The sequence below is a fragment of the Spermophilus citellus genome, assembly GCF_964194105.1.
Source record: "Spermophilus citellus genome assembly, chromosome: 1".
Classification (NCBI taxonomy): Eukaryota; Metazoa; Chordata; class Mammalia; order Rodentia; family Sciuridae; genus Spermophilus; species Spermophilus citellus.
Window position 1 is genome coordinate 268,765,352 of NC_138182.1, and position 16,851 is coordinate 268,782,202.

General features: G+C 32.5%; 1 protein-coding gene across 2 annotated transcripts in view; it reads left to right on the forward strand.

Moving 5' to 3' along the window:
* Positions 1-16,851, forward strand: part of NIPBL (NIPBL cohesin loading factor) — a 185,762-nt gene that overhangs the window by 71,966 nt on the left and 96,945 nt on the right. For both annotated transcript variants that reach the window (XM_081307128.1, XM_081307129.1), the window contains exons 2-3: positions 12,354-12,496; positions 14,732-14,897. In XM_081307128.1, the coding sequence (XP_081163254.1) occupies positions 12,433-12,496; positions 14,732-14,897 (230 nt within the window). In that variant the 5' untranslated portion in view covers positions 12,354-12,432. The remainder of the gene's footprint in view (positions 1-12,353; positions 12,497-14,731; positions 14,898-16,851) is intronic.

Consider the following 16,851-nt stretch of genomic DNA (forward strand, 5'->3'; position numbering starts at 1 on the left):
TGTTTTCAGATGCAGTTGCATCAGAAATTTGTAATGCTTAGTGATGAATTTGCCAAAAGAGTGAATGCAGAATAGATTGAAAACTAGAAAATGTTGCTAGGAAAAATTAAACAAAATCTACATAAGTGGAGAGATATACATTGTAGATCAGAAGATTCTATTATTAAGATGTCACTTCTACCCAAATTGACGTATAGACTGTACATTATACTTATCATAATCCAAATAATTTTTTAGAAATTGGTAAGATGGGGGCTGGGATTGTGGCTCGGTGGTAGAGTGCTCACCTAACAAGTGTGAGGCCCTGAGTTTGATCCTCAGCATCACATAAAGATAAGTAAATAAAGGTATTGTGTCCATCTACAATATATATATTTATATGTGCTTTTAAAAAAGAAATTGGTAAGATGATTCCATATATAAAAATATGAAAAAACTACCTGAGCAGTTTGGGGCAGGAGGAGAACAAGTAGGGACCAACAGTATCTTAATTACAAGACTTATTACAAAGTGATAGTAATCAAGACAATATGGTATTTGTGATCAAGGTAGAAAAATGTATTGATTGATCAGAGTAAAGGGTCAAAAAATAGACCCACTTATGTATGGTAAACAATGTTTTACAACAGTACAAAGTTGTAACTCCATTCAATGTAGAGTGGATAGTCTTTTCAGCAAATAATGATGGAAACATTGTATGTTTATATCCAAAAAGGGAAAAAAGAAAAAAAAGGAAGCTTGTTTTATACCTCACACTACATAAAAAATTAACAAAAGGATTATAGTTCTTAAAGGTAACAAAAATTCTTGAAGAAAATAGGACAAAATCTTTTGAGTTGGGTTAAACAATAACTTCATAGTTATAACACCCAAATTACAATTCAGAAAATAACAAATTGGTAAATTAGACTTAGACGTTAAAATTAATCCTCTCAGGCTGGGGTTGTGGCTCAGTGGTAGAGCGCTTGCCTAGCATGCAAGCGTGAGGCACTGGGTTCTATCCTCAGTACCACATTAAAAAAAGAAAAGGTATTGTGTTCACCTACAACTAAATAAATAAATAAATAAATATACACACACACATATATATAATTAATTAATCTTCTCTTCAAAATATTATGTTAACAAAATGAAAAGACAAGCAAAAGACTGGGAGAAAATATTTGCAAACATTTTATATCTAAAGTATATAAATAGTATTCTCAAAAATCAATAGTAAGATTGTGTCAACCTTTGTTCTACATTTGCACTTATTGAACATGAAGTTGTAATTGTTGATTAGGGAGTTGCATATATGAATGTACTATACAAGGGAGATATCAGTTGGTGGATGTGAATTTGGGAGTCATTAGCATAGATGTGTTCTTTTAAAATCAAGAAATGATAAATGAGATCAACAAGGAAATAAGGACAAGAAGATGAGGATACGGACAGGAATCAGAAAAGAATTCAGGAATAGGCAGTGTAGTCCAAGGAAAACAAGTAAAGAAGAGAGTCATAAATTGTGTTAAATGCTAGGTCAAATCATATGAAGTCTAGCAGTTACTATGGTGGGACATTAAGTGGAATGATGAGAATGAAAGTACATGTGGTGTGAGTTCAAGAAAAAGTAGACAGCAGAAAGAATTTTGCTGTGAACAGCAGCAGTTATTGGAGGGGGAGGGAGGTGTCAAGACATTTTTTTTTGTTGGTAATAGATATTTTATGCAGATTGGAATGATTCAATAAATGAAAATTGGTACAAGAGAGAGAAGAGTTGATAGTATGATATCTTTGAAAAGGGTACAGTACAATAGACCAGGATGCAGATGATGCATAAGTGATCCTTGATTTTTTTTTTTTTTTTGGCTTATTTTCTATATATATCCTTCCACAGTTGCTCTCTCAGGTACTTTAATTAATAATCTTACCTGTTCAGCTGGAAGCATTTTCTAAAGTTTCTGAACCATATTCATACCATTTGTTCTTATGCCAAGTTGTCTTGAAAAATGAAATGGTTAAGCCAGGTTCGGTGGTGTATAAGTTCAAAGCCAGCCTCAGTAACTTAGTGAGGCCTTAAGCAACTCAGACCCTGTCTGTAAAACATTAAAAAAGAACTGGGGATATGGCTCAACGATAAAGCGCCCTGGGTTCAGTCCCTAGTACCCACACCCCAAAAAATTGTTCACAAGGAGTGTATCACATAAGAGGATCAAAAGTCCAAGTAGTGGGGGCTGGAGTTGTGGCTCAGTGGTAAAGCACTTGCCTTGCACATGTGAGCCACTGGGTTCGATCCTCAGCACCACATAAAAATAAATAAAGATATTGTGTTCATCTACAAGTAAAATATATTTTAAAAAAAGTTCAAGTAGCCAGTTTCTTAAAAAGATTTTTAGGACAGCCAAATTTCAAATGGTTAACAAAACCAAAATGGCTAAGGCTATTACATACTTTTATAATTTTAATGTTAATGTAGAAGTCTTATCACTCTCACTTTTCTTATATTTTATGTGCTCCAAAAAGTTTCCATGTGTGTAATTAAGTAAAAATACACAAGATCTCTTGCTTTCTAATGATGAATCTGTCCTGACTTCAGTGTAGTAGTAAAAGAAGAAATCTAAATTTTTTAAGTTTTCCATTTGTTCCCAGGAGTTGAAAGTGTGCCCTCTTGTGGACTATTTAGTAATTTCCACATAAAAGCATTTTATCTTAGATTTCAGATTAAATTGTGGATTATCAAACTTGCTTTGCTCCAAAGTTGAGACCTAAATCTTAATGGTATAAAAAACCTAGATCTCTTAGAAAGAAATAAAATAGTTCTTTGCTTTTGCATTTCTACTATCAATGTCAGGAAACTATAAGATATGGTTTCAAACTTTATTAAGGACTTAAGAGACCTGCTTTTTTTTTTTTTTTTGCAGTAAAAGAAGCTAAGAACTTTATTCTAGCATGTACAGTGGACTAGGAACCCAAATTATAGTAACACTTGGACATTTGCTCCCATGGACTCTGTAAAAAATTTTAATTAAATCTCAAGAGTTTAGGACCAGTTTTTCCTGATGCAGCTTGTACTTTTGCATATTTTGGTATGATTAGACGTTGTGTAACTACTATTTAGGCCTAAGTGTATAATCAGCTGGGACTTTCTAAATGATGTAAAGGTGTGTTAAAGTCAGTTCATATAAAATGCATGTGAAATTGATTAAAACAAGGAAGAAAACTGATTCTGGGAATGTGTAAGTTTTAGTAATTAATTGTATTTCTCAGCAAAAATACATATTTCTTTACACTGTTTTAGAAAAGCCCTAAATCCCAACCTGATATACGCATTAGTAACTTTTGTACCTATAGTAGTACTCAGTAATGTGAATATATTCTATTACATATATACGTTATATATATATTATGATATAGCTACATTGTTGACACACATGTTATTCAGCATGGTGGCTGCAGCAAACTCAAGGTTGCAGAAAACAACAACAACAACAAAATGAAGCACATGTCCTAGAAGAGCTTCAGAACCTTGTTTTATTTTACATCTTTCTTATTTAGTGGAGATAATTTGGAATTTTAGAAGAGCAGAAATATTTTAAAGGAAGTGAGAATTTTCACAGTGCACCTGAATGGGAACTTTTTGTTTTTGAGCGAGGGTTTGAGGAAGATTCTTTCAGAGTGTCTTAAGCAGAATGTGAAAAAAAATCTATTCTTGAATGCAGATAGGGAAAAGGTATCTGAAGGTACTTGAGTATAGGGAAAGTATTCTGGTGCAGAGGTGCCACTCTAGGGAATAACTGTGACTTATATAAAAAAGTAAGTAGAACAACATTAAGTTTATTTATCTACTTATGCCGTATAGATTTTGAGGGCTTAGATCCCACATATTTCCCAAAAGAATTGAGGCAGTTTATAATATTAAATGTAATATAAACTGAAACAATAAAAATATACGTAAGCCTCCACACACACACCAAAAAATGTAACTCAACAAGGAAGAAAAGTGTTAGCTAAATATTCTACATACATGAAATTTGGGTTTATTTAAAATAATATGATCACATTGGTGACAACACAGTAAAAAACACTGAACTGGAAATCCAAACATTTGTGTCATAGCTAAGTCAGTTATTGGTTCAGAGACCTTGAAAAAAACACTTAGCTGCAAAAAAGAACTTGTACTGTTTTCTATATCTTTTATTGACTAATCTTTCTGTCATAAGATTGCAGGTATGTGTCTTTGTTTTATATTGTTTAAATATCCCTGAGAATATAAAATTTGGGTTAGAAGCACCTGAGTTCAAATCTCAGCTCTAATATATATTACTTGTTTATCCACAACTTATTTAGACTCTGAAACAATTTTTACATGAGTAAAATAGAGGTAACCTTGGTAATCTTCATAACCTTCTGTCATGGATAGGATAAAGGAAAGTTTTGTGTAACTAACACATAAGAAAAAAAAATCCCCCCAACATTACCTCACCTCTTGCGCCAGTTATTATAGGTTGACTATCCCTTATCCAAAATGCTTGGGACTGGAATTGTTTGTGATTTCACATTTTTTTAATTGTCATCAACTTTCTGTGGGTCACTTAAATAATTATAGATAAAACCATTTTTGTAAGTTTCGGAATTTCCAGCTTACTACTTAAGACCTCTCCAGCTAAATGTTATATTAGCATTTTAATCTGAACAAGTCCGAAATTGGACTATCATGGCATGTCAGTACTGCAGTATTCTTCTAACAGAACTTTCTACTTCCATTCTATCTCACTATCACTCCATCATCCTTATCCCTATTACATTAGTCTTAACTTGAGCTTAAGTTTGCTTAGGTTGAGGATTTGAGGGGACAGCATTAACATTATATAATAATGTTATATAATTGGAGGCTTCTCATCACCTTACTGGTCATATGCTTTGGTCAGAGTGTTTGTTATTCCTTAGCATCTAGCACATCACCTTCATATGCTCCATATATATTTCATAATTATTTAAATATCACAGAAATCTATGTGTAGATAGCAGTAACTATTCAAAGATGAATTGCTATGGGAAAAGTTATCAAATAGATACCTTACATTTTTATCAGTATATATCAGTATTTTTTGAATCATAAAGAAATACTTTAATAATAGAAAAGGCCAAGCAGTACAGATATAAATACCACAAAATGGGAATTCCTAAAAATTTTAGGATATATTCTAGCCCTAGTCATTGCTAAAAGTTGACTAATATATTTTAAAGACTTTTTTTCCAGTTCAGAATTAATTTATTTTATTGAATGTTTTAATCTTAAAGACTTTTGTATACCTAGACTATAATTTGTGTTAAAATATTTCGAACAAAAATGAACTATACTCTGCACATCAATATTTTCAGTTAGCAATATGCCTTGGATATTTTTCATGAATTTTAAGAATCTTGGGATGTGATTGTGGCTCAGTGGTAGAGAACTTGCCTGGCATGTGTTAGGCACTGGGTTTAATTCTCAGCACTGCATATAATAAATGAATAAAATAAAAGGTCCATCAATGTCTAAATATATATATATATATATATATATATATATATATATATAATAATCTTTACCATTTTTTTATTTTCAATAAATTTGATGCAGACTAGTGGAGGGATTAAAGTTAGGAGTAATTACAGTAAGATAATTGGTTCAGATTTGATTTAATGATTTAAATATTCCCATAGCCGAACTCAAATTTTGAAGGACAGAGGATGTTTCCATCTTGTGAATTATGGTACTTTGCTTGCTTAGCATAGAGTCTATGACACAGTGGTATTATTAGATACATTATTATGAAGGACTAAGTATTACAGAAACTTAGTGAGTTGTGCCATTTATAACTCAAGGGATACTTGTATGGGTTTGGATGAACTATTGATCTAACCTATTAACTACTATTACTAAGCATGTTAGTGAAAGGAAAGTGCGTTGATTATATCAAAGAACAGATGAAGCGGATTTTTTTAGAGAACAACAAAGTATAGTTTAAAGGAATTTTAATTGTTAAATTACTAAGGCAGAGTGAGTATCTGTCAGGTAGTAAGACGAATTGCTATGGGAAAAATTATCAAATAGATACCTTACATTTAACTCATCATTGTTATATTCAAAAATGGAAGAAATAAGGTGCTTGTGCTTGGTGAGATTTATTAAAATGTCACTGTCAATTTTGAGAAGAAAGGTTTTGTACTTAACATAAAAAATACCAGAATATTTATTTACTCATCATAATCTTTTATCTAAGACTGATTTTCTTCAGAGTTAGTTTTGCCCTGTAGCCCAGATCAAGAAGTTGTTAAGAGTAATTAAAGTTCCATAGAAACATGAGCCATATTCTAAATGTGGTTATAAAGTAGGGAGTCTGACTCAATAAAACCATGTCACCTGACTTTATAGCCATATGATATTTTTTACTGAATAACATTCATTTAAAGTTGACATCAATAATATTAGAAAAGAATAAGGCAGATATACATATATAAAAGATTTGTAAGGTAGCATACATTGTAAAATCAAGATAAAAAAAGTACTACACACAAACACAAATTCATTTCATCCTCACAATAAAATTAGAAATAATAATTATTACCTGCCTCTTATTTCATAAATGAGGAAATTGAGATACATGGAGATCAAGTAGTTTGTTCATGCTTACATAATAAGGAAGAGCTTGGATTCAAACCCATTTAACTGGATTTTTTTTTTTTTTTTTTTTTTTGGCTATATATTTTGACTCTATTGATGGTACAGCATGGACTGGTGTTGTAGCTCAGTGGTGAGTGCCTTGCCTGGCAACTGTAAGACCCTGCATTTTGATTGTAGAACGCTTTGGTGCATAGTAACCTTTCATGAGCTATAAAATAATCTATTATATTAATAGTGTTAAATTAATAATATTATTATACATTTTAGTTATATAGAGTATCCATGTGCCAGATAGCCTGGGTTTGACTCCTGTTGTACGACCTTAGGCAAATTTCTTGACTTCTCTGTATATTATATTCCTCTTGAAATAAAACTGTGGACTAGTACCTGAGTGTCCTATTAAGATCAAATGAAAGTACATTAAAGTGTTTTATAACCATTTTTATTACATAGTAGGTACTTAATAAACATTGTTAATCAGTTTCTACCAGTTTTTTACTACTTAAATGTAGCACAGTGTTGCAGCAGTATCTTTGTGGGTTTTTTTAATATGTGTGTGTGTGTGTGTGTGTGTGTGTATTTAGTTGTAGATGAACACAACACCTTTTATTTTATTTATTTTTATGTAGTGCTGAGGATTGAACCCAGTGCCTCACATATGCTAGGCAAGCACTCTACCACTCAGCCACAACCACAATCCTATGTATGTGTTTTTGAGCATGTATTTGATTGCTTTTGTATATTTTTAAAGTGAAATTGTTGAAAAATTGTACATACTTTTTATAAAGGCTTTGCCATAGAATATAAGGTAGTACTCCAGAAAAGTTTATCTGCTATCAGGTATTTTATTCCAAGTCTTTCACAACTTGAATATTATTTTAAAATCTACCAGTACTGTTTTTTTTTTTTAATTTTTAATATTTATTTTTTAGTTCTCGGCGGACACAACATCTTTGTTGGTATGTGGTGCTGAGGATCGAACCCGGGCCGCATGCATGCGAGGCGAGCGCGCTACCGCTTGAGCCACATCCCCAGCCCCCAGTACTGTTTTATTTGCATTTGTTTTCATGAAGAAATTATAAATTTTGAAGTGAAACTGAATGAACAAAAAGTTAGAATCTTTAAAAAAAAGTACTGGTGTTAGAAGTTCCCTTCAGACTCATTATAATATGCCAAATTGGGAATTTACTGTATCTTCTCCCAATTAAGCATTCTTTTAATTAAATCACAGCCATTTCTTAGAATTAATTTATGAAGGACTTTTTTATTTTTTATTGGTTCTTATATACACAAAATATATTAGTGTAATATATTTTGACATACTACACATATATGGAGTAAAACTTCTCATTCTTCTAGTTGTACATGATGTAGAATTACATTGGTCATGTAATATGTATGCACACAGGATAGTAATGTCTAATTCATTCTACTGTCTTTTCTATTCCCATTCCCCTCCTTTCCCTTCATTCCTCTTTGTCTAATTCAATGTACTTCTATTCTTCCCTAACTGTGCCCCCCCCCACACACACACACCTTATTGTGAATTAGCATCCACATATCAGAGAAAACATTTTCAGCCTTTAGTTTTTGGGGAATTGGCTTTTATCATTTAGCCTGATATTCTCCAGTTCCGTCCATTTACTGGCAGATGCCAGAATTTCATTCTTCATTGAAGCTGGGTAATATTCCGTTGTGTGTATGTACCACATTTTCTTTATCCATTCATCTGTTGAAGGACACCTTGGTTGGTTCCATAGTTTAGCTATTGTGAATTGAGCTGCTATAAATGTTGATATGGCTGTGTCATACATACATTGATGTGTATGCTGATTTTAAGTCCTTTGGGTATAAACCAAGCAGTAGGGTAACTGGGTCAAATGGTAGTCCCATTCCAAGTTTTCTGAGGAATTTCCATATTGCTTTCCAGTGTGCCTGCACCACTTTGTAGTCCCACCAGCAATGTGAGTGTACCTTTTTCCCCACATCCTTGCCAACATTTATTGTTGCTTGTATTATTGATTATTATCATTCTGACTGGAGTGAAATGGAATCTCAGTATAGTTTGAATTTGTGTTTCTCTAATTGCTAGAGATGTTGAATTTTTTCATTTATTTTTTGACCATTTATATTTCTTCTTCTGTGAAGTGTCTGTCCAGTTCCTTTGCCCATTTATTGATTGGGTTTTAACAGTTGTAGATGGACAGCATGCCTTTATTTGTTTAGTTTTTTATGTGGTGCTGAGGACCGAACCCAGTGCCTCACACATGCTAGGCAAGTGCTCTGGCACTGAGCTATAGCCCCATTCATATGTTATCTGTTTTGGTGTTAAGTTTTTATATATCCTGGAGATTAATGTTCTATCTTAGGCACAGGTGGCAAAGATTTTCTCCCATTCTTTTGTTTGATTTAGTTTTTAGTATTATACCAGGTCTTTTTCTACTTTTTATGGGCCACATTTATTTTTGCTACCCTATCATTTAAGTACATGTAGATGGGCAAGCCTAAAATTATGATTTGTAAGACTGGTTGGATACACACTGGACGTCTAATAATTTGTAATAGATCTTTCAGAAATAGGGATTAAGACCCCATCCTCCTTCTGTTCTGCCAAATCTCTTTTCCATAGAGCAGAAACATTTTAACTTTCTGGATCAGTTATAATGTGCCTAGTAGTATGTCAAATTACTTATATGCATTATTTTATTTCATTGTTGTCACCATTTAGGTGGTGAGCTACTTTCCTCGCTCTTTCATTTCTTCTGATCGGCAGCTCTCAAAGTGCTTTACCTCTACCTGCTCACAGTTCAAAAGGCATTTTACCTAAACTCACAAAATAATGTGCAAGTTATCCTAATGTTTCTGTCCCCTTCATCTCTCTCAGTATTAATTTCAAACCACCTAATTTATTTTATAATCTACTAATCAGTTACCATTTAGTTTGTAAAGCAGTACCTTAAAGTGGCAGGGTTTTTGTTTGTTTGTTTTGTTTTGTTTTTGTACTGGGGACTGAACCTAGGGATGTTTAGCTTAACCACTGAGCCACATCCCTAGCCTTTATTATTATTATTTTTAATAATAATAATAAAGACAGATAGGGTCTGGCTAAGTTGCTGAGGCTGGCTTTAAACTTGGATCCTCCTGCCTCACCCTTCTGAGCTGCTAGGATTACAAGCATGTGCCACCATGCAGGCTTAAAGTGGCAGTTCTTAAGCCATTGCAGTGTTCTTCAACATTTGGTTATCATTTCATTCTGGAAACTATTCCCCAAAGACAATGATTTTCAGCTTCAGTTTCATAAAAACCAATGTACTTTCTTAGGCCAATCAAACATTACCTATTACAGAGCCATAAATGCTGTATCTAGTTAGTGGTATGTGCATTTATTTTTAGAATTCTAGGAATGGTGGTTCTTCATGAACTCGAGTCACCTTCCAAAATAAGATACAGCATTTCCACAGATTATTCATAGTAGCTAAAATCTATGGCTATAGCTAAAAGTATAAGTCCGTTTCTACCATATGTCTCTGCTGTTATTCAAATTCTTGAATTCCAGTGAAATTATCGTACTTGAACAATGAGGTATAAATTTTCTTTTTGGTCAATAGTCGTCTCCTCAGTATACAGTTAAAGTACTTTATACCAAACAGATATTGTTACTCCCTTCCACTTTCCCTTTTACTTCAGTTTTGAGTTGATATAATATTCAGATGCCTTGTTATATTACTAAGAATAGCATAATCTTGTGGTTGACTTTACTAATCTTCCAGTTCATATGTGGTAACTAATTATATAAGTCATTTTTAAGCTAAAAGCCCTCACCTGGAGTTGAATCTGCTTTAAGTGTTACTTATCTGGGAATTAGGGAAATAAAATAAAGCCAGGTAACCCCCAATAAAACCTTCTAGCTTATAATTCTTTTTAAGTTCCTATTCCCTAGGTTAAATAACTAAAGACTATTATTTGTTGCTTAATCATTTTCACTTTGGCAATTTACATGTACAACCATGAGCTGTATATGAGTAATAAGGTATTTGTTTTTTGCACTACAGGGAATTGAATCCAGGAGCTCTCTATCATTGAGCTATGGCTCCCAGCCCTTTTCATTTTTAAGGCAGGATCTCACTGAGACCTTGCATTTGAATTCTTGCTGAGCCTCCCTATAATCCCTGGGATTATAGCTACTTGCTGTTAAACGTTAAAATGTTGACTTGCACCACTACTTGTAATAAGGCATATAGTGATATTCTGTAAATAATTTACATTTAGTGATTTCTTTCCATGAATACTGTTGGAATTTTCCTATTAGCATAAAGTTACGAAAAAGTTACTGTATTTTGGTGACCTCTATCAGGAATTTTAAAACTCTAACCTAGTTTTTAAAGTATTTGATGTACCTTGTGTTGGTTCTCAAAAGTGCAGGTATGATGCCAAAAAGGGAAACATTTAAACAAGAAGCAATTCAGTTTTCTATTTTAGCCTGTTGTCTCAATCAACATAGAGTATACTTCTTCTGCTGATTCATTTATTCTTTAATAAAAGCATATTTTTGATCAATGTGCACATTATTAAAATGTTATATTATCCATTTACCCAAAAAGTTATACAAGAATTGTTAAAGAAAAGATAAATGTTCTACAAGCCACATGTTGAGACTAAGATTAGAAAGACTGTAAGACATTGAGTAGAATAAAAGATGTTCAGTGTTTTTACAGGATGTTTTTATATAGATGTAGAGAGAAAGAAATGAACACACCCAACAGAGAATGACACCATGAAACCAATGAAGTCATTTGTATGGGAACATTATATTAACATTACATAAACATTAAAAAATGTTAACTTGTGCCTTTCTTTGTCCTTTATGTGACTGCATATTGATTATGTAATTGATCTGTATAAGTAGAATGTAGTGATAATTGGAAAGACGAGGTAAGTAAGTACATGAAAATTAAGAATGAAATAAGACAAGTTTCAAAGATGTCACAAAATAATATATAATTATCAGAAAATATTGGGTAATAAATGTTATGTTAAGAGTAGGTTAAGGTGGCTTTTGGGGGTAAATTTGAAGTTTCATGAAGTAGCAAGAAGTGGCTATGGATCCTGAAGAATTACAGGAGTTGGAAAGACAGAGGGATATGGACTTCCCAGGTAGTGAGAATGTCTTAATGATGTATATGCAAATGGGAAAGTACAAAATAGATTGAGGATAAAAATCTGATTAGATAAGCTGGGTTGGAGAGTATGGTTTATATAGGGGGATATTAAGAGACATGACTAGATAGGCAAGCTGAAGTCAGATAATGAAGTCAAATTTTAATATGTTTGTAGTGTAGAAAGAAATTATAGTGCTTGTCAAGGTTATTTGGGTGAGCAAGTACCCCTCTCTGGCAATGCAATCCAGTGGTTAAGAAAGAGATTCTGGAGCCACATTGTTTTGAGTTGTAATTCTGGCTTCACTAGTTATTTTAAACTGTAAGTAAATTTCTTCATCAATCAAATGGAGAACACATAATAAATACTTTACAGGGTTGTTGTTAGGACTAAATAACTTAATATATGTAGAGTGAATGGTATGTGGATAATGACTTACTGTTGTATAGATAGAAAAAACAAAAGAAAAATTGTTTACATTAAGCATTAGTCTAGTATTAATATATTCAACATATTTTTACAGATAATTGTTTTTTTGTGTGTGTTGCAGTGTTTGGGAAATGGGAAGTAATGACAGCTGGCACCTGAACTGAGTACTTTTATAATAAACACCATTCCAGAACTTCAGGATGAATGGGGATATGCCCCATGTCCCCATAACTACTCTTGCGGGGATTGCTAGTCTAACAGACCGTAAGTTTGGTTAATTATCTAATTTAAGTTCTAGTGTGTGTTAACATTGATTTTTAGAGAAATTGTTACAAAAATTATCTTTAATGTTATAAATAACAAAAAAATTAAGATTTTAGATTTTACTGACATAATTTTCTTTGACTTATTGGCACATCTGTGGAACTAGAAAAATTAGTGTGCCAAATAATTATAGATACAACCTTAATTTCTGTTTCCTTTTATGAACCCATTAAGAAATGGTAACATGTGATGATAAAAGTTTTTATTCAGTAAAAGGATGAATGCAAAAGAGAAGATGATACAAAACTTTTAAGAAATACCCAAACTGAAGAAACACAGGTTTGCAAATAAGATTTAATGTGGACTTTTTTTTTAAAGAGAGAGAGAGAGAGAATTTTTTAATATTTATTTTTTAGTTTTCGGCGGACACAACATCTTTGTTTGTATGTGGTGCTGAGGATCGAACCCAGGCCACACGCATGACAGGCGAGTGCGCTACCGCTTGAGCCACATCCCCAGCCCTAATGTGGACTTTTTAAAAAATTTTAGAGAAACAGTAATTGAAACTGCCTTTCATAAAAGAAGATTTGATAGCCCACCTCACCTAATTTCTTAAAGATGTTTGTTTTGAATGTTGCATTGAATAATCTCTTGGAGTTTGTCATAGATAACAGCAGCCTAGTTTACTCTGAACACTGGAACTTAAAGAACATTGTCAATGTTTTTTGAAACTTATTTAATGTTACACAGATTTTTTAAGGAATCATTCTTTCTTGTGGGCATCTCTCACTATTTTTTGCCCTTGTGGATTTGGTGCAAAATCTACTACCCATAATGTTGGTCCCTATGTCATCCTATCTGTTTGAATATAGGGGAAAAAGAAATGATAGAGGAAAGGGTAGAGAGTGAGAACATGGCATACTTTTCTTTGTATAGCATTATTCAAGATAAGGAGCTTTATAATAAAACTACAAGAAGTAACTTATCAAGAAATGTGATTTGGGGGCTGGGGTTGTGGCTCAGTGGTAGAGCACTCGCCTAACACATGCGAGGCCCTGGGTTCAATCCTCACCACCATGTAAAAATAAATAAATAAAATAAAGGTATTGTGTCCAACTACAACTAGAAATAATATTTTAAAAAAGAAGTGTGATTTGGTCTCAATGTAATAAAATAGGTGACAGACTACAACTGTGAGCTTAGGAAACTAGCATGACTAGTTTATAGCGTCTGAATTAACAAGAAAGTAGCTGGTTGGACTAGCATAACTTTTGTAAACTGGCTGTAGTTTTTGTTATTACTTTGTTATAGGTAAGGCATAAACTCTAACATGCAGGAGTACAAAACTAGATTCACTAGCTGGAATTTCCTTTTGGTTTTTCTCTCCATTTCTGATGTACTTCATATTTTTGAATTTGTCTTCCCATTAAGCCCCTATTTATTAAGTAATAATTAGTTTTTTATATGTTTTTCTTAATTAAAAAAAAAACCTATTAAATTATCTTCTGGGATTGAGCAGTAAGATAATTATATTGTAGAGTTGTTTAGTTATTAAGCCAAAAACAAAGATATCTGACATTTTAGTTTTTTCAACCTTTAGTTTACACAAATGAACAGATTTTCTTTAGATGAAGAGATATTAAATAACCGAATTTAAACTTTTATGAAACATTGATTTTTTTTTGTTATTAGAATAAAGTGAAGAAGAAAGGTTAGAAATTTATAACTTAGACCAGAAATTCTTAGATATCTTTTTTCATCCAGAATGCTGTGCTATGAATATTCTCCTGCTAATGTAAGCTCTTTAATTTTATAACATTGTTAAGTTTTAAAATATACTACGTGTGTCTAATGAAGAGTCAGTTATTGTTATTTGGTTTGTCAGAGAATACTCTGATAAGTCATGTAATCAAGAATAAATAGAGTTGCTACCTTGTAAGTTGCCTTACCTTTTGGCTAATAATTTGTTAGGTTAATAAACTGTTAAGAAATGAAAAGCAAGCATGAATATTAAGGACCTGAATTTCATTCTTAATAATTTAATCTATAAGGTCTAAATGATGTTTTGAGGGCATTTCTGGGATTGATTTAGGTTTGTTTGGGGAAAGGAACAACACTTTAATATTTTGTCACATTGATGTTTATAACTTATTTCTAATACCCAAATGTATGTAAACACTAAAGAGACTTATTCCAGTCATTCCATTTCTAATAATTCGATTTTATTCCAAATAGTCCTGAACCAGCTGCCTCTTCCATCTCCTTTACCTGCTACAACTACAAAGAGCCTTCTCTTTAATGCACGAATAGCAGAAGAGGTGAACTGCCTTTTGGCCTGTAGGGATGATAATTTGGTTTCACAGCTTGTCCATAGCCTCAATCAGGTATCAACAGATCACATGTAAGTACAATCCATTTTACAACTAAAACAAAGTAAAAAGTTTGGGCCTTACTAAGAGAATCTGTATTCCTTGTTTTCTGCATTATTTTAAAAAATTTTAGATGTATAGCTTATTTTTAAAATACATCAGTATTCATACACAGCCTTCTGTGTCAAGATATTAATGAGATTTAAACAGGCCATACTTACTTTGTGACAATAGTTTCAACCTCCCTGTAATTCTATGGAGATCTTTTCAACTCTTTTGAAATTAACTTGGGTTTCCAGCAGCTATGCAGATATCATAAAACTATTTCATTTTTTCCTGTTATTGCTAAAGTAGTTAAAAATTCACAGACACTACAGAATATGCTTTTAGGTTTATTTGGAGTAAGCCTAATATGTCTTTCATGAGAAGTTTGATAAGAACTCAAGAGCTGTGTTAGATTTCCATCTCTGTGACCAGAATACCTGAGGAAATCGAGGAAGTAAAAAATTTTGGCTCACAGTTTCAGAGGTTTCTGTCTGTGATTATATGGCCTCATCACTGTTCACCTCTCTCTGGTGAGGCAGAACGTTCAAGTCAGGGAGCATAAGACAAAACAGAGCTGCTCACCCTCTGACAACCAGGAACCAGAAAGCAAAGAAGGGGCAGGCTGCCAGTGACCTACTTCCTCAAAGTAGGCTGCCTCCTATAGTTTCTGTCCCCCTGACCCCCACAATAGTCCATTCAATTATGAACCCATTATTGGATTAGTCCACTGGTGAGGTCTGAGCCTCGTGATCCAGTCATTTCCCAAAACCACACTTGAACATTGCTGCATTTGTGGCCCATCCTTCAATATTGAAGTCTTTGGGAAACCTTTTAGATCAAAACCATAACAAGAACTAACTCCATAAAAAGCTACAACAGAATTTGGGACTAATTTATTTTAAGAATTTACTATAACGTCCAAACATGGGTATGTATTCTCATGCAGTAGATTTTTTAAGATAAAATTACATTAAATTATATGTATTACTTCTTTAAATGTATTTTTTTTTTACTCCAGAAAGAGTGTATGACTTACCATATCCTTAACACAAAAACGTATTAAACATTAAAATTTTCCATTCTTAGCCTTTCATGTCCTACTACACAATAGTACTCATATAATCTTCCATTCTTTATTATTATTATTATTATTTAATTTCAAGATTCATTACTCAGAGGAATGAAGATAAAGCACATTATATTGCAGAGTTCTCTGTTATTTGGTACAATGCATATTTTGGGGCCATTTTTAAAGTGGATATCTCTAAGATGAAATATTTCCTAAATGTGAATATTCTGATAATCTGAGAAATGATTGGTTAAAAATCAGAAGTGATACTAATATATTGTCATTCCAGAAATTTTACAATGTCTAAATATTTTAAAATTTTTTATACCTGTACCTAATTATGGAACAGTTTTTAGCAAATATTTAAAAAGGAAGGGGAAATAGCACATATATCATTAGGATTTATTTTATTAGGAACTCCTTTAAGAAATTTATTGAGTCTTATTATTGGATGCCATCTTTATAGGTTTTTATTGTTGGATCCAATGAGTATAGAATAGTGATATATAGAAAACATTGCCTATATTTTGTTTTACCATCACCTTCTAAAGTTGTCAATTTGTTACTTGGAAGTTTATTGAAAATTGCTACTATATTTGACCATTTGTTTGGTCCCCACCCTGTACACACACCACAAGTTTATTTAAGAAGATAGTATAGATTACACAACCTTTCCATCTTATCTTAATGGTCATGGCAACTGTATTTCACTTGGGGATATTTCCCAGGAAGCCAGACTCATTCACATAAGAGAGAAAAAATATATCCCAAGCCCAAAAAATATATTCGAATCCTATCCTTTCATTATTTTAAGTAGTTTAGAGTATGCTCTGCTTATTTTCTTATTTTAAAACTAATGTGAATATTTTTAA